Source organism: Panthera onca, chromosome B2 (assembly GCF_046562875.1).
Source record: "Panthera onca isolate mPanOnc1 chromosome B2, mPanOnc1 haplotype 2, whole genome shotgun sequence".
Classification (NCBI taxonomy): domain Eukaryota; kingdom Metazoa; phylum Chordata; class Mammalia; order Carnivora; family Felidae; genus Panthera; species Panthera onca.
Genome location: NC_138343.1, coordinates 109740192 through 109767706, shown reverse-complemented (window position 1 = coordinate 109767706; position 27515 = coordinate 109740192). Strand labels below are relative to the sequence as shown.

The 27515-nt window shown below is 35.5% G+C and overlaps 1 protein-coding gene and 1 long non-coding RNA gene across 2 annotated transcripts in view; both read left to right on the top strand.

Annotated features, from left to right (window-relative positions):
• LOC132667591 (uncharacterized) overlaps nt 1-6010 on the top strand; it is a 101480-nt gene extending 95470 nt beyond the window's left edge. The window contains exons 3-4 of the long non-coding RNA XR_013555748.2: nt 5169-5313; nt 5578-6010. This is a non-coding gene — a long non-coding RNA (uncharacterized LOC132667591). The remainder of the gene's footprint in view (nt 1-5168; nt 5314-5577) is intronic.
• A 367-nt stretch (nt 6011-6377) lies between these two features.
• The window catches only part of SERINC1 (serine incorporator 1), a 35859-nt gene continuing 14721 nt past the window's right edge, over nt 6378-27515 (top strand). The window contains exons 1-3 of the mRNA XM_060616548.3: nt 6378-6512; nt 22901-23062; nt 26113-26282. Of these exons, the coding sequence (XP_060472531.1) occupies nt 6474-6512; nt 22901-23062; nt 26113-26282 (371 nt within the window). The 5' untranslated portion in view covers nt 6378-6473. The remainder of the gene's footprint in view (nt 6513-22900; nt 23063-26112; nt 26283-27515) is intronic.

The window sequence follows — 27515 nt, the reverse complement described above, 5'->3', positions numbered from 1 at the left end:
CCCAACTCCCGCCTTTCCTCTATAAAAGAGCATTTCTCTCCTTTGTTTTCCATACTTGCCTATGGTTTTGCTGTATCTTGCTTGTCCTGGATTGTAATTCTCTGCTATTCCTGAATAAACCCATCTTTGGCTGACAAAATAACTGGAAGTTTTATTTCTATGGTTAACAGTTAACAGGAATTATTAAAAGGGTCTGTTTTTTTCTTATAGTTATTTAGTTACTGGGGCTGGAAGCCTTTACACTATTCTGTTTTATTGAGGAGAAAATTAGATGGAAACATTTGAGAGCTAGACACTGGGTTTCAAAGATTAAGAAACTATAGGGAGGTGTTTTTTTAAGTTTATTTATTTATTTTGAAAGAGACAGAGAAAGCACAAGTGGGGGAGGGACAGAGAGAGAGAGAGAGATAGAGAATCCCAAGTGGGTTCTGTGCTGACAGTACAGAGCCTGAGATTGGGCTTGAACTCATGAGACCTGAGCCAAAACCAAGAATGGGATCCTTAACTGACTGAACCACTAGGTGTCCCAAGAAACTATGGAGAGGTATTAAAGAAAACAAAGACAAAAGAGAAGAAAAATCCCTGTTGTCTAGAAGTAGTAGCTAATATTTACCGAGCACTTAACCATGGGCCTAACACTATTCTGTGTATTCACCTGTTTTCATTTAATCCTCATTGCAAAATTAGGAAGAAGGTACTGTTACTTTCCCATCTTAAAGTTGAGGAATCGGAAGCACAAAAAAACGAAACTTACTTAAGATTACACAGCTAATTTGAGGTGGACGTAGCAGTTAAGCACAGGCATCCTTACTCCAGATTCTAGCATGTTTCTAAATACTTCTCTGTACTTCTATTTAATCAAAGGTTATTTCTGTATAGAGATCTAATGGGAAAAGTCCATCTTTTGGACTCTATTTGTATGTGAGAGCTACTTTTTAAAGCATAATTCCCACATAGATGTTAGTCTTACTAAAGACTAACATTTGGGATTGCTGAAGTGTGGTGCTGTCTAACCATGCCTGAATCAAAGCATACCACGAAATTTAACTAAAGAGTGCCCTTCTATAGCATCTAAACTGCTAGATGAGTATTGCTGGGAAGGGGAAATGTGCATGGCATTTATATTAATGGTGCTAGAAAGGTCTTTTTCCATCGCATAGAAACTAAGTGGAGAGAGCTCTATTCTCAACCCTACAGCCCTTGAGAGGATTTAAAAAACTGGATGATTCCCAGAAAGACTGGACTCTGCTATACAATATAAGTAAATTGGGCCAACTGAGGCAAGAAATTCCGTTGTCAATGGAGATGTCAATGGACGATAGTTCATGCAGGTAGCTTCCTCTGACACTAAATCTTTAAGGAAGATAAGATTGTTTCTGAAATAGGACAGATTTATTAGCAATATGGTCGAATTAGTGGAAGCCAGGACAAGCTATATCAAGACTCTGATTAAAGTTGGGGAAAATAATGCAATAAATGACATAGCTGGATGCTACCAAGCAGCTAAACCTAGGATTTTTGCACATAATGTAGAATGGGTTCCAGATACAAATACTTTAATACTAGGAAATATTAGGATGTTTTATGAAAAAATTAAGATCCTACCAGGTATTACTGGGTTGAGTAAAACTTGATAGGAAAAGTATGGAAGTATGTCCACACTTTTGTTCTAATTTTTTTTAGAATTAAATTAAATTAAATTATTAAATTAAATTAAATTAAATTAAAGCAAATCTTCAGCAGAGTGAGAACTGAGGAGGAAAATTACCCAAAGTTCTTAATCACTCCGCAGAAAGAATAAAAAGATTCACTTTACGTTAGAATTTGCAGGAGTATTATATGAGGTAATGGAGAATACAGTGATAACAGAGAGAATAAAATGGAGTAAGCATTGCTAAGAGGGTTGTTTAAAATGGAACCAGGAGGACACTGAGGAAATGGGGCTTATGCATGTCTCCTGTCTCAAATACTCTGAATTGTTGCTGAACTCAACTAAAAGTCAAGAAATCTGCTGCATGTTAGAATGAACATAAAAGGACTTTCGGCCTAACATTAACCCTAGGAAGCAATCATATATAGTAGTAACTGTAACTAATGGTAGTATAACTGTAGCAATACTAGAAACAATTACATTTCATTCAAAGCAATTTATGTAAATTCCCTCTTTCCTCTTTAAAAACTCTAACCTCCTTTGTCTCTCCAGATTACACTTTCAATTTTGCTGAACTCTGTCTCCCAGTTGCAATCCCTAAGATACCAAATAAATGAAACACATTTTATTGTGCAGCTTGCAGTTTTGTCTTTCATTGGCCGACAACAGGAAGTAAAATGAGGTGTAGACAACTAGGTGAGAGTCCACAAGCCTGTCTGGGGTCACTAGAGTTCAGGCTGCTTAAAATGTCAAAAGCCTCCAGGGAGCACCCTGTTGTTACAACTAATTCTAGAGGGGAGAAAGCTAAAGCCATAGAAGCTCAAGTGAATTAAAACATCAGGATAAATTGGCTAAAATGGAATTATGGGCTATTTGGAATACTTGAAAATCATATCTGGCTAAGTTTAAAAATATAAAATAGCAGTATGGGTGGCTCAGTCAGTTAAATGTCTGACTCTTGATCTCAGCTTGGGTCTCTATCTCAGGGCCATGAGTTCAAGTTCCATGTTGGGCTCCATGCTGTGGAGTCTACTTAAAAAATAAATTAAATTTTAAAAAATAATATGATAGCCTATATAATTATAAGACCTTAACATTTATCTTTCTTACAATTCTCTCAGATTTAATTTTTATACAAAATAAATTAGATGAAACCAATTTAATGCCTGAAGTAAATGCACAGGCTTAAAACCACTTTATCGTGAAATATCTAAATAATTTACACAAAGAAAAGTGTGTGTGTTAGTTTTGCTTGTACTGGGTCATCTGGATAATTGCTTCAGTTTTCTCCCTTAACATTTATTTATTTATTTATTTATTTATTTATTTATTCATTTATTTTAAAAACTACTTTAATTTTTTTAATGTTTATTTATTTTTGAGAGATTGAGAGAGAGAGACAGAGCACAGGCAGGGGAGGGGTAGAGAGAGAGGGAGACCCAGAATCTGAAGCAGGCTCCAGGCTCTGAGCTAACAGCACAGAGCCCAATGTGGGGCTCAAATTCATGGACCATGAGACCATGACCTGAGCCGAAGTTGGATGCTTAACCGACTGAGCCACACAGGTGCCCCTTCTCCTTCAACATTTAGATACGCATTGTCCAATTTGGGGGCTCTCAAGCTCTTGTAATGTGGCTAGTCTGAATTGAGATGTGCTGTAAATGTATAATATAAACCAGATTTAGAAAATTTAACATGAAAAATAATGTAAAGCATCTCATTAATTTTTACATTAATGTTATGTTGGAATGATATTGGGTTAAATTAAATGTTTGTTAAAGTATTGTTAAAATTAATTTTATCTGCCTCTTTTTCTTTTTAATGTGGCTACTAGAAAATTTTAAATTATAAATGTGGCATATATTATATTTCTGTTGGAAAGTGTTAGACATTGCCTTAACATATTTAATAAGAATTCAAAAATCTGATAAATGCCTAAATAGAAATGGTTTCTCCTTTCTACAGCATAATAACATATTTTGGTGAATGAATGCTTGATTTTAATAGTTCTTCAACGTATGATATTATATTTTATCAACTCTTATGAGAGGTCAATAAATCCTTAACATATTTTAGCTAATTGCCCCTGAGATGCAAAATGTTTTAGAAATGCCATTAGCATCTCTTCAAGTAGTCACTCTACATAATTGTAAAATGGTATACTAAACACTAGAAATATTTGATTTCTCTACCCACTTCACTATTTGCATGATGAATATTTGCTTTTTTTCTCTAAATTTGTGTATGTTCTGCCTGAAATAAATATTATACCTTTGTATTCATCTACTCCACTGGTGTAGACATATCTGGTTGTCATGGGAATTACTGGCTTACTTTTGGGGGAAAAAATCTGTGTAGAAAGAAAATTGTTCACAGGCTATTTTAATATTAAGGTAACAATTTAGGAGAGCCTTTATACCTTTATTATTCCTTGGTTTTTAATTAAAAAAAAAGTCAAAATCTGTCTTCAATGACAAAAGCATTTCTTTAATCAGAATAGAGTCTCTTCTAATTCTAAGTTTATACTGACCCCTATAGGCTATTTTGTTCTAATCTATTCCTGGTTTATTCTTACAGAACATAGGTTGAAATATTTAAACATGTTTACATTTAGAATTTAATTATTTTAGGATTAAAATCATAAAATATTTTTCACAGACCTTTTCACTCCTTGCATTGTACAATGTAAGCTATGCACAAATTTTATTCATCCTTAAGACAATCTAGTTTGGGGGGCAAACTAGCTTGTATTGATTATCTACAATAGGCTTACATGGTGCTATCATTTATAAGACCATGTGTTATTATTCCTTAAGATAATTTATTTTGGGGGTAAACTAGCTTGTATTGATTATCTACAGTAGGCTTACATGGTGCTATCATTTATAAGACCATGTGTTATTATTTAATCTTCTCAACTCTTTAAGGTTGATATATTACTAACAAGGATTCTAAGATTCTGAGAAGTCAAGGACCTTATAAAAGATATTTTCACAACTTACACTGAAAGCAGAATTTAAAATGCAGAACTTGGAAGGAGGGGTATGTAAATGACATTAACAATCAAAGTGAGAAGTTAAAAACTAAGTAGCTTTTCCCCAGTTGATAATTTTTCCAGGGTTAAATTTTTTGAATCCATATTAAGGACTCTTATAAATCTGCAACATTTCTCTTTGGATATCTACCTCAATCCTCTCTCTTTCTTAAAATGACTTAAGTGGAACCATTTTAAAATGGAGCCAGAGCAGCCATTTCAGAGGAACTGTCTTTCACATCCTGTTTCCTGAAACCTTGAACTGGGCCAAACTGTCAACATTCAAGAAGTCAGCAAGCAGAAGATCCAGAGAATGTCCCTTTTGAAAAGACTAATAAAAGTGAACCTTGGTCTAGTGACCACTTCACCTGACCAACCAATGAGGTGCAAATCTAGCCTTACTTACTAGCACCAATGAACTCTTCTTTTTAAAACAATTTACCCAATCTTCCTTTTTTTTTTTTTTTCCCATGAAAATCCTAGGTCAACCTCCTGAAATCTCAACACTCTTTGGGATTCTATTTAAATCTGTGTAGCCTGCATTGCAATTCTTTGATCCCAACTACATGCTTTATCTCTGGAACTGATTTCTTGTTTATTGGCTGACATCTTCAACTATAACAGCAATGTAAGTTACTTTGAATTTTGCATCTCATTAACTCTTGGTTTTGAAGCTTCATTTTCAAGTGCTGAGAGGTAACATTTCTGAGACTTCAAGTTCAACATGTCCAAACTAAACTTTTAGCCAATTCCATTTCTTCCTTTTTGCTACCTATCAGTTAATGGTCACAGTTCTTCCAGATTCCTAAGTGTTACCTGACCTTCACACATCTAATTTTTGTAAATTTTTTAAGAGTCTTATTATTAATGACAATGCCTATTTCTATTTTAGGTTATTTCTGTGGCCAAACTGTTCTCCCAGAATATCTTCAGGGACCAATCACTATAAAAAGAACTAGAACTTTTTGTACATTCACTGGAGTTGGCCATCATCACTTAATTATCAAGCGCTCCAAATGTCTCCTGAACAGCTCGTAACATTTAACAAAATCAATGCTACCTTTAAGTTTTTATAACCAATATGTCTTATGCAATTAAAATTTTTGAATGTGAAAGCTTCCTGTAACATCTTAATTGGACAAGAAATTAAAATGCGTGATAAGTGATATGACACTTATCGTGTTCACGTTATTACAGTGAACTGTTAAGTACCCAAAAGAATAGAAATATCCCAATAAAATTTGTCCTAGGCAGTGGTCTGCAGTAATGCCTGAAAAAGTAAGTGGGGAGGAAAAGACGCAGAAGTGTTAAATACTAGAAATAAGTGGATGAACGGATGAGCATCGAGAAAGAGAAAGCAATCCTCCAGAAGTGAGAAATTCCACTAATGGACGAGGGCAAAATCATTAACGACCACTTCAGCCTCTACGTAACTCAAATTCAAATAAATATTAAGTAAAGGTGAGATTTTCTCACAACGTTTTCTTAATGTGGTAAATAAACTACAGTCCGGCTGCATCAGCCAGGCACTTTAAGCCCGCAGTGTTAAAAGATTCCGCTCTGCAGAACACGCCTCAGGTTCCAAGCATGCGCACGCGCACGCGCAATCTTAACCCGACACCCTCCCCCACCCCACCTAATACAGGCCTCAAAGGAAGTGACGCAAAGCTAAGGGGCGGGGTGGGCTATGCGCCGGAAGTGGCTCGCTGATAGTAAATAAGGCCTGAGAGGGTGGAGAGATACTGTCTCCATTTTGTCGCCCTCCTCTGCTCCTGCGACGTTGCGGAAATGGGGAACGTCTTGGGACTGTGCTCCATGGCGAGCTGGGTAAGGAGGTTTTTAGTGGCCTAAGGGGTGCTAAGCGTACGATTAGGAAGAGAAGGGAACCCGAGCTGGGCTGGATGCGGCCCGTCGGTAACGTGGTACCCCACCCAACAGGGGAGTGCCTTCCGTCCCCATTCTCTCCCTATCTCCCGCGGTCATCCAACTCAGCTTTAGGGCCCTGAGTCTTGCAAAGAGCTGACCCGGGTGGCCGAGAAGAGAAGTGGAGATGGGAAGATAACCCCGATGGGAGAAGCGAAGAGAGCTGGTAGTCTTCCCCCAACACCCCGTCTTTCGTGAAAGCTACTCCCCATTCTCCCAGGCGCTTTTTTGTTGTTTTTGTGTTTGTGTGTCTGCGTAGGCCATCTCTACAAAGGTCTTAGGCCTGTTCCGTGGAGTTCCCCATCTCTTTTCGTCACATTCCTAGCGACCTCAGACTGCAGCACTGTCATCCCTGGAGACATGTTGGCCTCTTTGTTCTGTGGGGCCGACTACAATTAAGTGCCGGCTATTTGGGACAGCCTGGCGGTAGTATTGACACGCTAATACTGTTTAGTCCTAGCTCTGTGGTTGGATCTTCAACCTTAATGGTAGGAGGAAATTTCTCAAGTAATAACATATGTATCTCTAAAAGCTGGTCAGTTCAGTGCTGAAAATCCTGTGTCTTTTGACATAAAGCATGCTTGGGTAATCTGGAATTTCATGTTTAATTAGGTGTGGGTTCCGTTTTAAATAGATAGCATTGTTAGAATGAATCCATTTTTCATTATAGTGGCACAATTTCTTGTTTTGGGTGGTGCGAATAAACTTCAGTTTAAGATAATCATTCCACTACCACCCCCAAATATAAACAGCATATTATTATAATTAATAAGTTATTTATGAATTGGGGCGAGATATTTGCGTTGAAATCATAGTTCTTTAATCTGTGATTTCTGAATTCCACTTCTAACGCTTGTCTGACTTCCCAAATGACTCCCATTATATACATCAGTCAGAATTTTTATTCTTGTACATACCTCGCTTTTTTTCAGAAATCAATGTACTGCTTGAACTGTAAAAGTTAAATTTTAATAAAATAATACGTGGAGATTGTTATTTCAACTCAGGCCATTCTCTTGATTATGTTCTACGTATTTCTTCTCATAGTTTGGTATGGAAACCAGGTATTTATCTCAATAAGAAACTGAGAATCCACTTGAGTCTATTGTCTAATACAGAAGAGGTATAGTGTAATAAATGTTTTACAAAATAATAAATGTTAAAACATTGCTTTCATGGTGGGGGAGGGGGATGTGTGATTTGTAAAGTCAGATTTATCCATTTATCAAGTTGGCATATTCTTTGTATATAGTAAGGACTTAAAGGGAGGGATTCATACTTCCCATTTTGTTCTCATCTCCAGAACCTTGAACAACCTTTTTTGCCTCAAGGACACTTACAGTTACAGAAGGAAAAAAAAATGTCTTAAGGTTTTTTTAATACTTATGTGTTCTAAATCAGAAAATAACTTTAGTGAGCAATATGGAAATACTATATTCCTATTAATGTTTTTACAACTAAATTGTTCACCTTTATTGACTAGAAAACTGGTAAAATTAACACTGCATTGTAGTTACTGTTAATAACAAGGTATATTGGAAAGGTGGTGACAAGGAGGCAGTTTTCTTACCTTCCAGTAATTAGATCTGTGGCAGATATGCCAGATGGCCAAGGTTGATCTTTAGTGTTCTAGATTATTGTGGCCAGTCTGGGAATTGATTTTGTAGTCTGCAATTCTGGTCATATTTTCCCCTTTCCTTCCTGGTGCTTCTGTCTCTATTCCTGAATTGTTCAATTTTAGAGTAATTTGATAGCAATTGAAGGGAACTTTGCCTTGTAATATACAAATGTGTTTTTTTCCCCACAGTCTTAACAGTCAATATGCTTATTTACTTAGAGGTTTTGACAAATTTAAAATTTGTTCAAATTTTCAAAACTATTCAAGGCATTAAATTGGAAGTTAAACCACAATTAAATCTTAATGAGTCCTTCAGGCTTGATCAATTTTTGTGAAGTTTTTTTCTGATTTATAAAAGCGCTGTAGAAAATTTCTGAACTATGAAAAAAGCACACACAAAAAAAAATAACATGTAATACTGTTGTGTAGAGATTGGAGCATTAATTTTTTTATTTTATTTTGAGGTGGGTTTGTTTGTTTGTTTGTTTCTTTTTGCCAAGTGGCCTAGAATTAGATTGATCATAATCCTTGGTTCATGTATGCCTGGTCTTTGATTAGTGACTGTTACGCACTCAGATATCTGAATCTCCCACCTAATCCTGTAACTACATTACCAGCAAAATTTATGCCTACTTCAGTGCTTTTCTCCACCCCAATCTCAACAATGGTGTTAATGACTAGAATTGATTTTTTGAATTACTGGACCTTATATACAATAGCTATCATTTTTTTGCCCAAGATAATTTAATGTAGTTAAGAAGAAAGAGCCAGTGATTACTGCCTGCCTATTTGTGAGCCTCAGCTAGATTTTTATTTTTTAGTACAATGACTTGTTTTTGCAGAAATGATTCATAGTCACTATGAATAGTCAAGCATAGCAGAGTACAAAGTTAAAATGTCACACACAAAAAAATGCCACCACCAATAACATTCCTTTTCTCTCAATGCATATATACACATGGATGAATGGACAAAAATTTTTTTTTAGGAATGGTAGCATGCTAAATTAAAGCATTAAATCGAATTTTTCCTGAATTTAACAAAAGAAAAAACAAAAGTAAAGGAGTTGCTGAATGTTAAATAAACATTTCTTCATCAGGAGAATTTCCTAAAAAGATTCCTCTGAGATGTTTCTATAGCAGTGGTTTTCAACTGGGCATAGTTTTGACCCCAAGGTGCATTTGGCAATGTCTGTAGACACTTTTTTTGTGTCCAATTTTGGGGTAAGAGGTGCATCTAGTGAGTAAAGGCCAGAGAAACTGCTAAACATTTTACACTACACAGGACCCCTCTCCCCACCCCCACAGAATTTTTTTGGCCCAAAGTGTCAATAGTGCCAGGATTGAGAAATTCTACTTTATCCTCTTCGGTTGGCCAGAGTAAAAAATGGAATGAAACCTGAGAGTTTTAACTGCTCTTTAAAAAGGCATGTAATGAATTCTATTTTTACCTCTACCTTCTGCCTCACTTATGGAGGCTACCTGATGTCACCATTTCCTGATCTATTTGAGAAATTCTCCTCTACAAATTTTACTGCTTAACATTTTTTTGATGGGTTATAATTAATTGGGTGCCTGATTTCAGCTCAGGTCATGATCACGGCTTGTGAGTTCAAGCTCTTCATCGGGCTCTGTGCTGACAGCTCAGAGCTTGGAGCCTGTTTTGGATTCTCTGTCCCTCTCTTGTTCTGCCCCTCCTTCGCTCATGCTCTCTCTCAAAAATAAATAAAACATTAAAAACAAAATTTTTAAAAGCCCTTTATTTTTTGAATTGTATTGGTATTTCTAAAGGGAGAATGGGTAAATTCACCTTTAATCTGCCATCTTTAACCAGAATCTTTTTGTATTATATTTTAATATGACCATTATGTATTATAACCATAGTTCTCCTAGTTATTTAGTCTTAGAACTAAACAAGTCATTCTTAAAGTGTATCCCTGGACCCTGTAGCATCAGCACACCTGGGAATTTATTGGAAACACTGACTAGGGCCCAGCATTCTATGTTAATAAGCCGTCCAGGTGATTCTGATGTCTGCTACCTTTTGAGAACCACTGCTCTACACTTAAGTGATTTCAAAGCTCAAATATTTCTTTTTAACCATGGCTTTTCCCAAAATTTTTTTTAATGATATATCATCTAATTGACTAAATTTTATCATTTGCTAGAGTTTGGAAGAATTCATGGATGCTGAAATCCCTGAATTCTTTCATATGCAAAAATATCCTATTTGAGAGGCATTGTTTACTAGTATAATAGTATACCCATTACACCCATTTCCTTCAGAACTTAATAGTGTTTTTTGTGAATTCTGTTTTATCTTACAACCTCCTGGTATCCACTGCCTCCCAACACATCTCACATGTTCTATTGACTTTTTTCCTTTGCATGGATATTTGAACAGTTTTTACTTGTCTTTGAAATTGGTCAAGTATGTCTGACTTTAAATCTTTTATCACTTTTTTTTCTTCTGGTAAATAGGTTCTTTTTTATTATTTATTTTTTAATTTACATCCAAGTTAGTTAGTATATAGTGCAACAAACTTAATGCCCCTTACCCATTTAGCCCATCCCCCTTCCCACAACCCTTCCAGCAACCCTCTGTTTGTTCTCTATATTTAAGAGACTCTTATGTTTTGTCCCCCTCCCTGTGTTTATATTATTTTTGCTTCCCTTCCCTTGTATTCATCTGTTTTGTATTTTAAAGTCCTCATAGGAGTGAAGTCATATTATTTTTGTCTTTCTCTGACTAATTTTGCTTAGCATAATACCCTCCAGTTCCATCCACGTAGTTGCAAATGCAAGATTTCTTTTTGATTGCCAAGTAATACTCCATTGTGGGTGTGTATGTGTGGGTGTGTATGTATGTATGTGTATATAGACACATGTGTATACACATACATACATACACACATCTTTATCCATTCATCTGTCAATGGACATTTGGTCTCTTTCCATACTTTGGCTATTGTTGATAGTGCTGCTGTAAATATTGGGGTGCATGAGCCCCTTCGAAACAGCTCTCCTGTATCCTTTGGATGAATACCTAGTAGTGCAATTTTGGGGTCGTAGGGTAGTTCTATTTTTAATTTTTTGAGGAATCTCCATACTGTTTTCTAGAGTGGCTGCACCAGTTTGCATTCCCACCAGCAGTGCAAAAGAAGTCCTCTTCGCAATGTCACCAATATCTGTTGTTGCCTGAGTTGTTAATGTTAGCCATTGTGACAGGTGTGAAAATACCTACTCATTTCTTTTGGGGAAGTTTTTCTCGTATTCTATCCTTGAATGTCTTATTTAGAGGATTCTGTATTTTAAGGACACTAGTTTCCTTCATGTTTTCTTGTGTTTGTTTTCCTTCTACATTTTTTTTCTGTCATTTTTTTAGTTGATACAATTTACATGAAATTCACACCTTGTAATATACAGGTCTGTGATTTTTGAGAAGTCCTATACTTATGTAACAACTACAGAACAGTTACTACCTTAAAAAATTCTGTCATCCCCATTCTTGGAAACCCGTTTTGTTTTGTGTTGTGTTGTGTTTTGTTTTGTTTTGTCTCGTCTCCAGAGTTCTTTCCAGAAAGGCATATGAATAGGATATACAGCATAGGGTGTTTTGAGTCTGGCTTTTTTTACTGAGTATAATTCATTTGAGACTTATTCATGGTGGTGTATTATTGGTTCCTTTTTAATTTTGCATACTATTCCATTGCTTGGATGTACCACAACTTAACCTGTCCATGTACCAGTTGAAGGGCATTTCCAGATTTTGGTGATAAAGTAGCTGTAAGCATTTTCATAAAGGTACCATTAAGGTTTTTTGTGTGACTCTTAAGTTCTTTTTGCTTAGGTAAAATATCTAGCAATGGAATTGCTGAACAACATGGTAAGCATACATTTGACTTAATAAGAAACCACCAAACTGGTTTCTAAGATAACTGTACCAATTTTCATTCCCACTAACAAAAAGTTGACAGTACTTGGTATTATGAGTTTATTTGATTTTGGCCACTGTAATGTGTGTGTAGTGGTATCTCATGGTTTTAGTTTGCATTTCCTTAGGAGATCTATAGTTTACATCATGGTTTACTCTTGGTGTTGGACATTCTGTGAGTTTGGGCAAATGTATAATGACACGTATTTACCATTAATGTAGCATGTAGAGTATTTTTATTGCCCTAAAAATCCTTTGTGTTTTGCCTATTCATCCCTCCACCCACTCCAACCACTGTTCTTACTGTCTCCATAGTTTTCCTTTTCCAGAGTATTGTACAGTTGAAATCATACAAAATGTAGTCTTTTTACGTTGTTTTCTTTCACTTAGTAATACCTATTTAAGTTTTCTCCTTGTCTTTTTATGGCTTAACTCCTTTTCAGCACTGAATAATATGCCATTATTTAGATGTACCACAGGACCTACTGAAGGACATACTGGTTGGTTCCAAGTTTGGGCAGTTATGAATAAAGTTACTATAAACATTCATGTGCAGGTTTTTGTGTGGACATGAGTTTTTCTTGGTATTTAACTGGATTGTATGGTAAGCATATGTTTCGTTTTATAATCTGTCAAACTGTCTCCAAAGTGGTTGTACCATTTTGCATTCCTACCAGCAGTGTATGAGAGTAACTATTGATCCATATCCTCATCAGCATTTGGTGTTATCTGTGTTCTGGATTTGGCCTTCCTAATAGATAGGTAGTAGTATCTTGTTTTAATATGCATTTACCATATGCATATGAAATGTGATGTGGAACACCTTTGCATATGCTGATTTTCCATTTGTATTATCTGATTTGGTGAGGTGTCTGTTGACCCATTTGTTTTCTTATTGTTGCGTTTTAAGAGTTCTTTGTATGTTTTGGATAATACTCCTTTAAGATCAGGTATGTCTTTTGCAAAGTTTCACACAGTTGGCCTGTTTTTTCATTCTCTTGACACTGACTTTTGCAGAGCAGAATTAAAAAAAATTTTTTTTTTTAATGTTTATTTTTGAGAGTAAGCATGAGCGGGCTTGGGGCAGAGAGAGAGGGAGACAGGATCCAAAATGAGCTCAGTGCTGACAGCAGAGAGCCCGATGGCTGGACTTGAACTCAAGAACCTTGAAATCATGATCTGAGCTGAAGTCGGATACTTAACTGACTGAGCCAGCCAGGCGTACCTACTGAGCAGAATTGTTTGAATTTCAATGAAGACCAGCTTAACAGTTCTGTTTTTTTTTTTTTCTGTGGATCATGCCTTTGGTGTTCTCTGAAAAAGTCATCACCACACCCATGGTCATTTGGATTTTTTCCTATATTATAGGAGTTTTATAGTTTCATGGTTTGTATTTAGATTTACGACCCATTTTCAGTTAATTTTGGGGAACGCTGTGAGATGTGTGTCTAGATTGATAGATTGATTTTTTTTTTTTTTTGCATGTGGATGCCCAGTTGTTACAGCACAGTTTGTTGAAAAGATGATTTTGCTTCATTGAATAGCCTTTGCACCTTTGTCAAAGATTAGTTGATTTTATTTATATGAGGCTATTTATGTGCTTGCTAGTCTGTACCTTTGTCCCTTTTTTTGACAATACTATACTGGCTTGATTACTATTGTCACTTTATAATAAGTTTGAAGTTTGGTAGTTTCAGTCCTTCACCTTTGTTCTTCTTCGGTGTTTTGTTGGGTAGTCTGGGTCTTGTGTTTCTATGAACTTAGAATCAGTTTGTCAGTATTTACACGATAACTTGCTGGGTGTTTGATTGGAATTGCATTGAATCTATAGATCAAGTTTGAGGAATTGATATCCTGACAATGTTGAGTCTTCCTAATCCATGAACATGGAATGTCTGTTCATTTATTTAGTTCTTTTTTTTGCTTATCAGAATTTTGTGTTTTTTTCTATTGATCCTGTATGTAGTGTTTAGATTTATACCTAAGTATTTTGGCAGTTTTAATTTGGGGGATGCTAATGTAAATGGTAACGTATTTTTAATTTCAAGTTTCACTTTTTCATTGGGGGATATATAGGGAAGTGATTGACTTTAGTATACAAACCTTGTATCCTTCAACCCTGCTATAATTGTTTATTAGTTCTAAGATTTTTGTGGGGTTTTTTTTGGTCAATTCTTTTGAATTTTCTACATAGATGATAATGTCATCTGTGAAGAAAGCTAATTTTATTTCTTCCTTCCCAGTGTGTTTACCTTTTATTTCCTTTGTGGTTTGTTTGTTTTTGGTTTTTTTTGTTTTTTGTTTTTTGTTTTTTTTTTTTTTTTTGGTGTTAATTGCATTAGCTAGAACTTCCAGTAGTGTTGAAATGGAATGGTAAGAGGAAACATCCTTGGTTTGTACCTGATATTAATGGGAAGGTTTCAATTTTCTTACCATTAAATATGATAACTATAGGTGTTTTGTTGATTTTATTTATCAAGTTGGGGGGAGTTCCCCTCTATTCCTACTTTATGAGAAATTTTAGCATGAATGAGTGTTGGATTTTGTGAAATAGATTTTCTGCATCTGTTGTGACCCATCTTTTTTAGCCAGTTGATGTGATGGATTACATTAATTGATTTTTGAATGTTGAACCATTCTTGCATACCTGGGATAAACCCCACTTGGTTGTGATCATACATTGTTGGATTTGATACGCATGTATTTTGTTGAAGATCTGTGTTCATGAGAGATGCTGATATAGTTTTTATTTTTTATAATATCTTTGTCTGGTTTTGTTGTTAGAGTGATGCTGGTCTCATACAATGAGTTAGGCAGTGTTCCTCTGCCTGTCCTCTGAAAGATTTCAGAGAACTGGTGTTTTTTTGTTTTGTTTTTTTTCTTTTAAGTGTTTGGTAGAGGTCACCAGTGAATCTGGGTCCAGTGCTTTCTGTTTTGGAAGGTTATCAGTTGTTTGTGTTTTTTTTTGTTTCTTTGTTTTTTTGTGTGTTTTTTTTTGTTTTTTTAAGTTTTTTTGTTTTTTTGAGAGAGTGAGTGGGGGGAGGGGCAGAGAGACAGAGGGAGACAGAGAATACCAACCAGGCTCCACACTGTCAGCACAGAGCCCGATGTGGGGGGGGGGGGGGGGGGGGGGCTCAAACTCATGAACTGTGAGATCACGACCCAAGCTGAAACCAAGAGTCGGACATTTAACTGACTGAGCCACACAGGCGCCTCAGAAATTATTAAATTATTGGTTCAGTTTCTTTAACGGGTATTGAATTATGCAGATTGTCTCTTGTGAATTTTCGCATCTTGTGTCTTTCAAGGAATTGGTTCATTTCATCTAGGTTATCAAATTTGTGGACAGTGTAGCTGTTGATTGCATTCTTTTATCCTTTTGATGAGTAGGGGATTTAAAGTGATGCCCTCTCCTTCATTTTTGATGTTAGTAATGATGTTCTCTCTTTTTGTTAGCCATCAGCATGTATGTACACATGAGGTGCATATGTATGCATACATAATTGAATACAGTGTTCTTAAGATTTTTTAACAAACTCTTATCTGTTAGGTCAATTAAGAATAAGATGAAGAGGGGCGCCTGGGTGGCTCAGTCGGTTGAGCGTCCGACTTCAGCTCAGGTCACGATCTCGCGGTCCGTGAATTCCAGCCCCATGTCGGGCTCTGGGCTGATGGCTCGGAGCCTGGAGCCTGCTTCCGATTCTGTGTCTCCCTCTCTCTCTGCCCCTCCCCCGTTCAAGCTCTGTCTCTCTCTGTCTCAAAAATAAATAAAACATAAAAAAAAATTAAAAAAAAAAAAGATAAAGAGATTTTTATGTTTGATGTTCTTATTTAGACTCTTGACTTATATTAATTTTTTTGTCTCTAAAGGACTTCCTTAAACATTTCTTGCAAGGCAGGTCTACAATTTGACAACAAATTCCCTCAATCTTTGAGAAAGTCTTTATTTCTACTTCACCTTTGAAGGATAATTGACAGAGTATAGAACCCTCACTTGGTTTTTTGTTTTTTTTTTTCTCAACACTTCAGATATTTCCACTACACTTTTTCTTGTATACATGGTTTCTGAGAAGTGGATATAATCTTCTCTTTGTTCTTCTATAAATAAGTTGTTATTTTTCTTCAGCTTCTTTCAAGATTTTTTTCCTTATATTTTCTTTATCTTTTATTTTTTGAGTTTGGAAGTGATGTGTCTAGGTGTAGGTTTTTAATTTTTGGTTTGTGGATTTTGTTTGTTTTGGTTTTTAGTATATGCTTCTGACATTAAGTTGGGAAAATTGTCATTGTTTTTTCAAATATTTTTTCTGTTTCTTTTCTTTTTTTTTTCCTATTTTCAATATATTACCCCTTTTTAATTGTCCTGCAGTCCTTGGTTATTCTGTTCTGTTTTATTCAATCTCTGCTCTCTTTTCAATTTGAGAGGAGATGTCCTCAAGCTAAGAAATTAAATTTCTCTGTCTTGTCCTAGACTGTTAATAAGCTTATCAAAGGCAGTTTTTCTTTCTGTTACATTTTTTGTTCCCTAACATTTTTTCTTGGTTCTTAGGTTTCTTATCTCTCAGTTTATATTGCACATGTGTTGTTACATGCTGTTTATTCATCATAACCTTTAACATATTCAGTCCTAGTTATTCTAAATTTCTAGTTTGGTAATTCCAGCATCCCTACCATGTCTGCTTTTGATGTTTCCTCTGACTCCTTAAATTATGTTTGTTTGTTTTTTACTTTTTGCTGTGCTTTGTAACTTTTTCTTTATAGTGGGACATGCTGTACTGGGTAAAAGGGACTGCTGTAAATAGGCTTTGGTCATGTTGTGGTGAGGTCTTGGGGAAAGAAGAGTGTTCCACAGCCCAAAGTAAAGTGTTCCACAGCCCTATGATTAGGTCATAGCCCTTTAGTGAGCCTGTGTCTGGACTGTGAACTTCTCAAGTGTTTCCTAGGCTTTTTCTTCCTCCTAGGTGGGAGAAGATGGCAAACGAGGGCTGGCGTTGAGTATTTCCCTTCCATGTTATTTTGGCTCTGATAATACACCCCTCCCCCCCCCCCCCCCCCCCTCAACAGGTTAGGCTCTGGTTAACCAGTTTCTCCTTAGGGCAGGCATTGTTAAGAACATGTGTTCTGGGTATATTTTTAAATGGTTGCTTTTTCCTTCTGCAGGAAGCATGAGGGAATTTCCACAGTAAGTTTCAGCAATTCTTCAGTTACAGTTTAGGTTGCCCTACTTGGGCCTTGGTTCCTAAGTTGGTTTCCACTTGTGATTTTCTACTTTGGTAAGTTGTGGCTCCCTGTATTTGCCTATCTGTTTCCAGTCTTGGGGACAGTGATTTTCTCACCTGTCTTATGGATCCTGGAAGAGTTCTTGATATTATACTCTGTTTATCTTTTTACTGGTGAGGAGAAAGTGGTGCTTCCAAGCTTCTTAAATGGGGAAAAAAGATACTAGAAGTCTTCATTTGCTTTTTATATTTTTGATTTTGAATTGACAAGATGTTAAGAATTTGTATTCATGAAGGATGTTGCTCTCTTCTTTATAATGTCTTTGGATTTAGTGTCAGTAATTCTGGCCCACTAGAAAAGAGTTGTGAAGTGTTTTGCCTCCAGTTTTCTAGAATAGTTTGTGTAGAATTCATGATTAATTCCTTAAATGCTTAATAGAACTCACTGGTGAAACCATCTTTGCATGGGAAAGTTTTTAACTTAAAAATTTAACTTTTTAAAATAGTTACAGGACCACTGATTGTGTGTGTGTGTATATACATACATATATATATATATGTATGTATATGTAAATCTCATTGAATGATTTCTGACAATGTGGGTTTTTCAGTTTGTCCACTTTATCTAAGATACTGAATAAAATTGCTCATACTTTTCCCTTATAATTTTTTAATGCTCCTAGGATCTGTATTTGTATCTTCACACATTTCCAGTATTCATGATTTTTGTGTGATTACTTTTGCTCTTTTGTATCTTCATCAGTCTGTTTCTCAGTCATAACAGTCTTCTAAAATTGATTTTAGATTTTAGATTTCACTGATTTTCTTGTTCTGCTTTTTACTTCCCTGATTTCTCTCTTTATAGTTTCTTTTTTTATTTTGTGCTTGTTTATTTGATTGTTTTAGGTAGAAGCTCAGATCACTGATTTGAAGTCTTTATTTTTGTCTAATGTCATTTAGTACTAAATTTCCTTTGAACGTTGCTTTAGAGCATTCCATGAATGTATTGTGTTATTTTCATTTTATTTAATTTCCTTTTGATATCTTTTGTCTGTGAATTATTTAGAAGTGTGTTATTTAGGGGCCACCTGGGAGGCTCAGTCGGTTAAGTGTCTGATTTCGGCTCAGGTCATGATCTCATGGTTCATGGGTTCAAGCCCCGAGTTGGGTTCTCTGCTGACAGCTTGGAGGTCAGAGCCTGGAGCCTGCTTTGGATTGTATGTCTCCCTCTCGCTTTTCCCCTCCTCTCATCTCAGAAATAAACAAACATTTAAAAGAAATTTTTTAAAAACGTGTCATTTAGTTTCCAGATATTTTTTGTTACTGACTTCTAACTTAGTTACACTGTGGGCCTAGAATACATGTTTGTTGCATGATTTGAAGCATTCTATGTTTATTGCAATTTGAGATTTGTTTTATGGCCAAGAATATGGTCTGTTTTGGTTGTGTTCTGTGTACTCTGGAAAACAATTTGTGCTGTGCCCTGGTTAGATTGAGTATTCCCTAAATGTCATTTAGGCACAGTTAATTGATAATCTTGTACAAGTTTTTATATCCTTATTGATTTTTGTTCTGCTAAATGAGAGAACATAAATGTGAATTTGTTATTCTTTTCAGTTTTATTATTTTTCCGTTCATGTATTTTGAAGTTCTCTTACTAAGTGTAGAACAATAGGATTGTAGGTTTACTCTGTGAACATCCCATTACCATAATGAAGTGTCCCTCATTAACCCTGGTAAGATTCTTTGCTCTGAAATCTGTTGTGTCTGGTACTACTATGGCATGGTATTTATTTATTTTTCTTTCATAAATAACCTGTTTGCATTTTTATATTTAAGTAGGTTTCTTGTAGAAGAGCTAGAGTTGGATCACAGTATTTATCCAGTGTGATAGTCTTTGCCTTTTTAAGTAGGAGTGTTTTTGCCACTTACATTTAGTGTGATTGTGGATTATGTTTGGGCTTAAATAAACCATCTTTCTATTTTGTTTTGTCTTGTCTATTATCCCTTTTCTGTAGGTTTTTTTTTTGTGTGTGTGTTTTTTTTTTTTTTTTTTGCCATATTTTGTACTTACTAGCCATCACTTTTAGCATTCTGTTTTATTTCCATTGGCTTACTAGCCCTACTTCTTTGTCTTGATTTTTTAGAGGTTACTTTAGGGTTTATACTGTTTATTTTCAACTTACTACAATCTTCCTTTATTTCCAATTTAAGAACCTTATAGTGGTATAGTTCAGTGTCTCCTCTTGCATACTGCTTGTAATCCTCATACATTTGACTTCCACCTTTGTTATATACCCCACAATACATTGCTGATATTTCTGTTTTAAAAGGATAATTATGCTTTAAAGTAATTTTTTTTATATAAGAAAGGTACATTTGCCATTTTCATTGTTCTTCATTCCTTTTGTTGTATAGATTTTTTTTTTTTTTTTTTTTTTTTTTTTTGGTATCTATATAGATAAGCTGTCTAGTATAATTTTCCTTCTGCTTGAAGGGGTTCCTTCAACATTTCTAGTAGTTTAGGTCTGCTAATTTTGGATTCTTTTGTCTTTGTCTGAAAGTGGTTTTATTTTACATTAATTTTTGAAAGAGTCTTTTAGGGAGTATAAAATTTTATCACTCAAGGTTTTTTAAAGTACTTTTGCACAATTTTTACTAGAATTGAGATCTTTGTTTCTATATAATATGGCTTAATTTTTCTGCCTGCTTTTTAAAGATTTTTTGTTTATGGTTTGAACAGTTTGATTATGATATGAGTTAGTGTGGTTTCCATCGTGTTAATTTTCCTATAATTTTTTTTTTTATTTGAGAGAGAGCACATGTGAGTGGGGAGGGGCAGAAAGAGAGGGAGAAAATTCCAAGCAGGCTCCACGCTGTCCACACACAGCCCCATGTGGGGCTTGATCCCACAGACCATGAAGTCATGACATGAGCCGAATAAAGAACCACCCAAAGCGCCCCTATTTTTCTAGAATTTCATTAAGCTTCTTGGATCTGTGCATTTATAATCTTGATTCAATTTGGGAGCATTTTGACAATTATTTCAGAAGTTTCACTTCTCCTTCAAAAACTCTAATTTCACTTACATTAGACTGCCTGAAGCTATCTTACAATGCTCTGTTCATTTTTATCCTAGTGTTTTGTCTCATTTCTTCTGTGTCTTCAGATTTGTTCATCTTTTTTGCAGTGTCTTAGTATTTTTTGGTTTGGTTACTTTATTTTTCATTTCTACGAGTTTGGTATAGATCTTTTAAATTATCTTTCATGTCTCTTCTTAACATGCTGATGTTTTTTTCACTCTTGAGCATATGAAATATAATTAAAATAATATCTTTATGCTGTTATTTATAATTCAGCCATCTTTGTTATTTCCAGGTTGATTTTGATTGTTTTTTCTCATTAAAGACTGTATTTTCCTGCTTTCTTGCATAGCTATCAACTTTTTATTAGATGTCAGACATTGTAAATTTTACCTTGATGGAGGTGGACATACTTGTATTCTAAAACGAAAATATTTTTGGGTTTTGTTCTTGGACGTAGTTGAGTTACTTGAAGAAAATTTTTCTTAATGTTTTCTTTACACTTTGTTAAGTGAGACTGGAGCAGCTTTTAGTCTTATGGCTGATTTTTTTGTTTTGTTTTGTTTTGTTTTGTTTTCTCCCTTCTAAGTAAAAGCCTGTATAACTTAGTGTCTCCTGCATTACAAGGTTTTCCACTGTGGCTAGTGGGAATACCAACTCTTCTCCTTTAGTAATTTATTTAAATAAATGCACTGATCAGTACTCTACTACAGATTCAAGTTGAAGCCTCTACAGATTTCAAGAGCTCACTCTGTAGCTTTCTTCTCTGCATGATTCTGCTCTATAAACTCAACTTCAACTCTGTTCCAGCTCCCAACTCAGTCTCCTCAGTTCAGGTGGACTGCTAGCCTCTGCTTGTATTCCCCTCCCTTCACTAGAAGCTCTCCCAGGCAGAAAGATAGGTTAATCATGGAGCTCACATTGTTTCCTGTCAGGAATTACTGTCCTGCATTGCCTGTTGTTCATTGTCTGAAAACCATTGTTTTAATTTTTTCCATTAAGGCAGTAGGGTAAAGTCTAGTCATTGTTGACTCCATTTTTATCTAAGTTTATAGTAGTTAACTCAAGCTTTTTTCTGTTAGTAATTTAATTTTCAGGTGTGTCTGTTTTGTTCCTTGACAGTTAATTATTCTTTAAGTTTTATTTTCTCTTATTTCTTTGCTTAACTCTGCAAGCTCCTTTTTATCTTATTTTGTTCTTTTCCCGTTTCATTTTTGAGTTCTTTTTATTTGCTTTTTATTCTTTTATTGTTCAGGTGAAGCACTTGTACAGAATTTCTTTTTCTTACTGAGTTTTGTTTCAGACTGAATTCTTAAAATGTCTTCTCACCACCACCCCTTTTTTCCCTTCCCCCTGAGGGATGTGCTTATTTATTTATTTTTATTTTTTGTTAGAGTATGTTTGCATAGTTAACGATGATTTTTACTTGTCTTACTTAAGCTTACTATAAATGGCTTTGTTCCTACCTTATATTGGTTGCTCTAGTGTGTCTTGATTTCTACCATACTCCCTTCCCATGGTTTCTGAGACATTTCCCCTAGAGCTGTGGCTGTCAGTCTGGAATATCATAGTCTGTCCAACTTCCTGAAGTCTGATAGTATGGTGGAGCTAGCCTAGGTTATGGTGAGTGAGTTCTTATGAGCATACTTACACTTTCCTCTTCTGAAATACTGGTAAATACCCTTACCAATGTTCCTCTGGGGTATATAACTAGTTTAGGTGGAGTTCCACTGGAGAAAGTTAGCCTGAGTTTTCATTGTTTTCACTATCACCACTTCCTTTCCAGAAGAGGGAAAAGGTAAGGATGCCAGTTCACTTCTTTTTCTCTTCTGGGGTATTTGAGAGGCCTCAGGATTTTGTGAATTCACCAATATATCTGTGGGCTAAAAGATGGGAGCCAGAGATGGGCATGTAATCATGAATATTTTGTTTTTGTTAAATTCTTTTCTGCTGATTTTTTTCCCCTTTTTTTTAACTCATTTATTTTGATTGATTTGGAGGTCAAACACTTAAAAAATTTTTTTAAGTTTGTTTGTTTATTTATTTATTTATTTTGAGAGTAAGAGCCTGTAAACAGGGGAGGGGCAGGAAGGAAGGAGAGAGTTGAGAACCCAAGCAGGCCCTGCACTGACAGCATGGAGCCCAGTGCGGTGCTCTAACTCACTAACTGAGATCATGATCTGAGCCAAAATCAAGAGTTGGACACTTAACCAACTGAGCCACCCAGGCTCCCGAGGTCAAGCACTTTTATGTTTTGACTTGGGTCTAACTTTACACAGAAATGACTGAGTTTTATAGTTATGGATAATTATATGTGACCCAAATCCTTTTGTTCTTTGGTAATCACTTTAACTTCAGTCTTTTTCTCTTTTGAGTGGATGGAACATAAATTTTCACTGTATCATTTTAAACTGTACTGATTTTTAATATTCTTTTTCCCAGATACCGTGTTTATGTGGCAGTGCCCCTTGTTTGCTGTGTCGATGCTGTCCTAGTGGAAACAACTCTACTGTAACTAGATTGATCTATGCACTTTTCTTGCTTGTTGGAGTGTGTGTAGCTTGTGTAATGTTGATACCAGGAATGGAAGAACAACTGAACAAGGTTAGTTTTTTTGTTTGTTTAATTGATTAACTGAACCTATAGTATGCGTATGTGTAAACTGATTTTCATGTTCAAAACAGAATAATGTACAAAGTAAGATAATGTGTAATTCCCAATTTTAGCAATCTTCATAGTCTTTTAGGAAAGACAATACAAGACAGATTAAGGTCTGTGATGGTGGTATAGAAAATGTGCTGTGGTAATAAGGAGAAGTAAGTAATTATAACCAGTTAAATGTCAGAACTCAGTGGGTGTCATGGAAAAAGGGACATTCTAAGAAAGAGTAGAACTTCTCTATGCAGAGACTGAAAAATAGGAAGCAGAATGGGGATAAAGAGCTTGTTGCGCAGAATATGTATGCTTTAGGCAGATTGATAATTAGAAGTTAGGCAGTTAAATGTGGAGGCTTTTTCAATGGTATAATCAAGAACTATATAGAGAGCCAGTGATAGTTTTTCTGAATACAGAATTAACTGAATTGGGATTTAAATACTGGCAGAGGTAGAGTCATACATAATATTCAGGTTCTGATTCTGGACAACTAGGAGGAAACTGTTATTGTTAACCTAGGAAAAAAAATAAAAAGTGTACTTAAAAATTTTTTTTTCAGGAACTCAGGTTGTGAAAGGAGATGAGGAAAATACAATTATTTAATTTGTAAAACACTGACTTGTTACTGTACTACATACATGAGTGAGAGTGTGTGTTTGTGTATCACGTGGGAAGTAGAAAACATTGTGTGTAACAAAAAAGAAATAGCTAGAGGTGTTTTGGGAATAGAGATGAAAGTTAAAACCATGGTAGCATATGCTGAAGACCATTCAAAGGGAGCAGACTAACTTTGACAAAAGCTCTTAGTGAAAGGGGTTGGTTAGAGAAAAGGGAACCTCAGAAGGAACAATGAAAAAAGGTGAACCAAGTGTATGCCCTGTTGTATAGGCCTGAGGAGGAAAGTATTTGACACCCAGTCCATGATTAGTGTCTTGAAAAAAGCAATTTCTTCAGAGTGCTGGGATCAGAGTAGTGAGAGGAGAATTGTAAAGCCATGAGGAAATGTGTCTAATAGGTATAAACTGCTGATTCGAGGAGTTTTCTAATAAAGGTGGCAGTCTCAGAGGTCAGCTGAGTTAAGGAAAGGATTTTTAGGATGAGAATTATTCATGTGTATTTTGAGATGAGTCAGCGATAGGAGATCTAATCTGTATGAGAGATAAGGTGATCCAGAGAAGGTTTAGAGGTTAGCTTTCCACCAAGACGAGTGACCATGCAGAATTTGAGGTTGAGAGAGAGTATGGCAGATGACCTCCATTTTAAAGCATAGTGTCTACTTGAGGCTGGCATTTGGGTAAGGAAAGATGGTGAAGGTTTGGGAAATGAAATTATTATGATTATGAAAGTAACTAGCATTGTACAGTGTAGATGTGGATGACCAGTTAATGTTACTCAAGTCCTGGGTATAAGCAAAAGACATATCTGTATGATTTTGTCATAGATCCAGTTGACTGTGGTTATAAATAGTTTAGTTGGTGGATGTTAATACCAGATATTTTTCCTTCTCTGCTTTATGAAGGTCATCAAAGATTTGCATTTTCTGGAGTGCTTTGTGATATGTAGGGCCATGTCTCTAGTACTGATCAGTGAGTGGTGAGTAGAAGAAATACACCTTGGCCTCTACTTACTGATTTCCTTTTTTTTTTTTTTTTTCTTGTCAACATGTACCTCATTTGAAATGGTGGCGTCTTCAACAGCCTGGGCTCCTGAAGTGACTACCATGACCATTTATGTACATGTACATTTATGTACATGAGCAAGAACTATAACTTTGCTGTTTTAAGCCAGTGATATTTGGGGGTTGTTACTGAACCTTCTTAACCTAATATAGGTGGTTGAATTCATTTAATTATGGGAATTTGCCAGGTGGTGTCCTGTATAAGGGAATGGGATAATTAGCCTAGTTGAGTACATGTTGCAAGTGACTGTTGGTAAGTATATATTGCCATAAGGCTCAAACTGGGTTAGCAAGGTGAGATTTAAGTGGCACCAAGAAAGGGCTTACAGATTGTGTAGAAACTAGCAAAAGGAAGTAGTGCTTCCATTAGCTTAAATATAATTTTAAGTTCTTGGTTTTAAAGGCACAAATTAACAGTTATATTTTGGCATATTGGTTTGCTTTAACATTTTCCAGAGGGAATAATTCATTCTCATACATATGAATAGTGCATGTAGTTCTGAGAACTCCCATTTATTTCACTTAAGATTTTTTTTGTATTCTGATTCCAGTGTGACTTTGAAATGGCCATTAGTCTTTCACAATTCTAAGTTACAAAGTAAAATCAGTGCCAGCTATTATACTGTTAATGCAAATCCATTTGTTATCAGAAATAATACTTGTAGAATAAGAGACCAAAACTCAAAATGTATTTAGGTCTCATTGGCTTTGAGAAGCTATCAATGTTCTCTTCAGTATTTAGGAACTAACTTAGTTACTCTGTAATTGCCTTCAGCTTTTATTGATTGTATTCTTCTCTTACTGGTGTAATTCAATATATCACAGGAGAATGCAAGATTTTTTTGTTTGTTTTTAACATTTATTTATTTTTGAGAGAGAGAACGAGCGAATAGGGAAGAGGCGGAGAGAGAAGGAGACACAGAATCCGAAGCAGGCTCCAGGCTCCAAGCTGTCAACACAGAGCCTGACACGGGGCTCGAACCCACAGATGGCAAGATCATGACCTGAGCTGAAGTCAGACGCTTAACCGACTGAGCCACCCAGGCGCCCCTGGGGGAATGCAAGTTTTAGAAAATTTAGAATAAGTCTGCAAGTCAGAATAAGCATCCAATGTAGGATTGGCATTCATAGTTTATCTTGGGCTTATATAAAGTAAAAACGGTTAAATGTCTACTGATGAAAATTTTCCAGATTTAACCTTGATTACATATTCAGCATAAACTGTCAAGCAAACTTCAGTTTTTTAAACCTTAAACTATTTGATTACATGGAGTTTTCATTTTTACTTAAAATTCTAGATCATAAACTCTTGTTTTTCTAGATTCCTGGATTTTGTGAAAATGAGAAAGGCATTGTTCCTTGTAATATTCTGGTTGGCTATAAAGCTGTGTACCGTCTGTGCTTTGGTTTGGCTATGTTCTATCTTCTCCTCTCTCTGCTAATGATCAAAGTGAAGAGCAGCAGTGATCCTAGAGCTGCAGTGCATAATGGGTACGTTTTTCAATAATAATGTGAAAATCTGTGCAGTCTCAGTACTTTTGAATCTGTCTAAAGAAACTGTAAAATAAATTACACAACTTGCAGAATTATTTTGTTATTCATGAATGACCAGGTAAGAATATCTTCTGGTCTCTACTAGAGAATGTCAGACTTTAGAAATACTAATATTAAATAGTAGCCTTGGGTTGTTTATTGGTATAATCTTTGATGCAGGTTGCTTTATAGTTTCATTATAAAAAGAGGATCTATATCTGTTATTAATAAGGAGGAACTTACTCCTACTGCTTTAACCTTTTGGTAGACCAGTCTTACTACGTGAAACTGAACTTAGTTCCCTAGACCTACAGTGCAACCAAAATGAAAAACTTTTATCCTAAATAGGGTGATTGATTGTTTAAATGATTGGTTATACTAGACCATCCAGAAAGGAACTTCAGGATCCCTTTTATTAATCTCCCTTAATGTAGAGCATCGCTTCTGGTACTTAATTTGAATGTTTTTAATTTTATCTGTCCTTTTCTGTCCATAAGTTAAAAAAAAAAAACCTTTTTTTGAGTATCTGTTGTTCTTTATTAACATATGCTACCAAAAACAGGAAGGATGAGCAAGTGTAATATAAATATTAATGAAAAAATGTGCTGTGACAGGTTGAATTATTTTATTTTGTCCTTGTAGTTATTGGTATTTATTTGCACTCCTACCACTATATTTATTTAATGTGTTTTTAAACACTTCTCAAAATGTATCTCAGAATGGCTGTGACAACCATTTCCTGAGATAATACTCTTGTCAAAGTAGCATGCACATAGCACTCTTAGAATCATCTTTGTTACACGTGTTTCTTTTTGAGATAAAGTTGACTTCTAACATTGTATAGGTTTAGCCTATACAAAGTGTTGATTTCATACATTTGTATATTGCATTATGATTACCTTTGTAGGTTAGCCAGGACTTCAGTCATGTCACAGTTATTATTTCTTTTGATGAGAACAGTTAGCAACATTGAAGTCTGTAATGCAGTATTGCTACTTACAGTCACTGTGCTGTGCATTCCATCTCCAGGACTTATTTAGTGTTTGCAGGTTTGTTCCCCTTAATGGCCTCTCCCAATTCCCACCCACACACATACACCCCATACCCTGGTAACCACCATTCTGTTCTGTTTTTTACAAGTTCGGTTTTTTTCAGATTCCACATACGAGTAAGTGATACCATACAGTATTT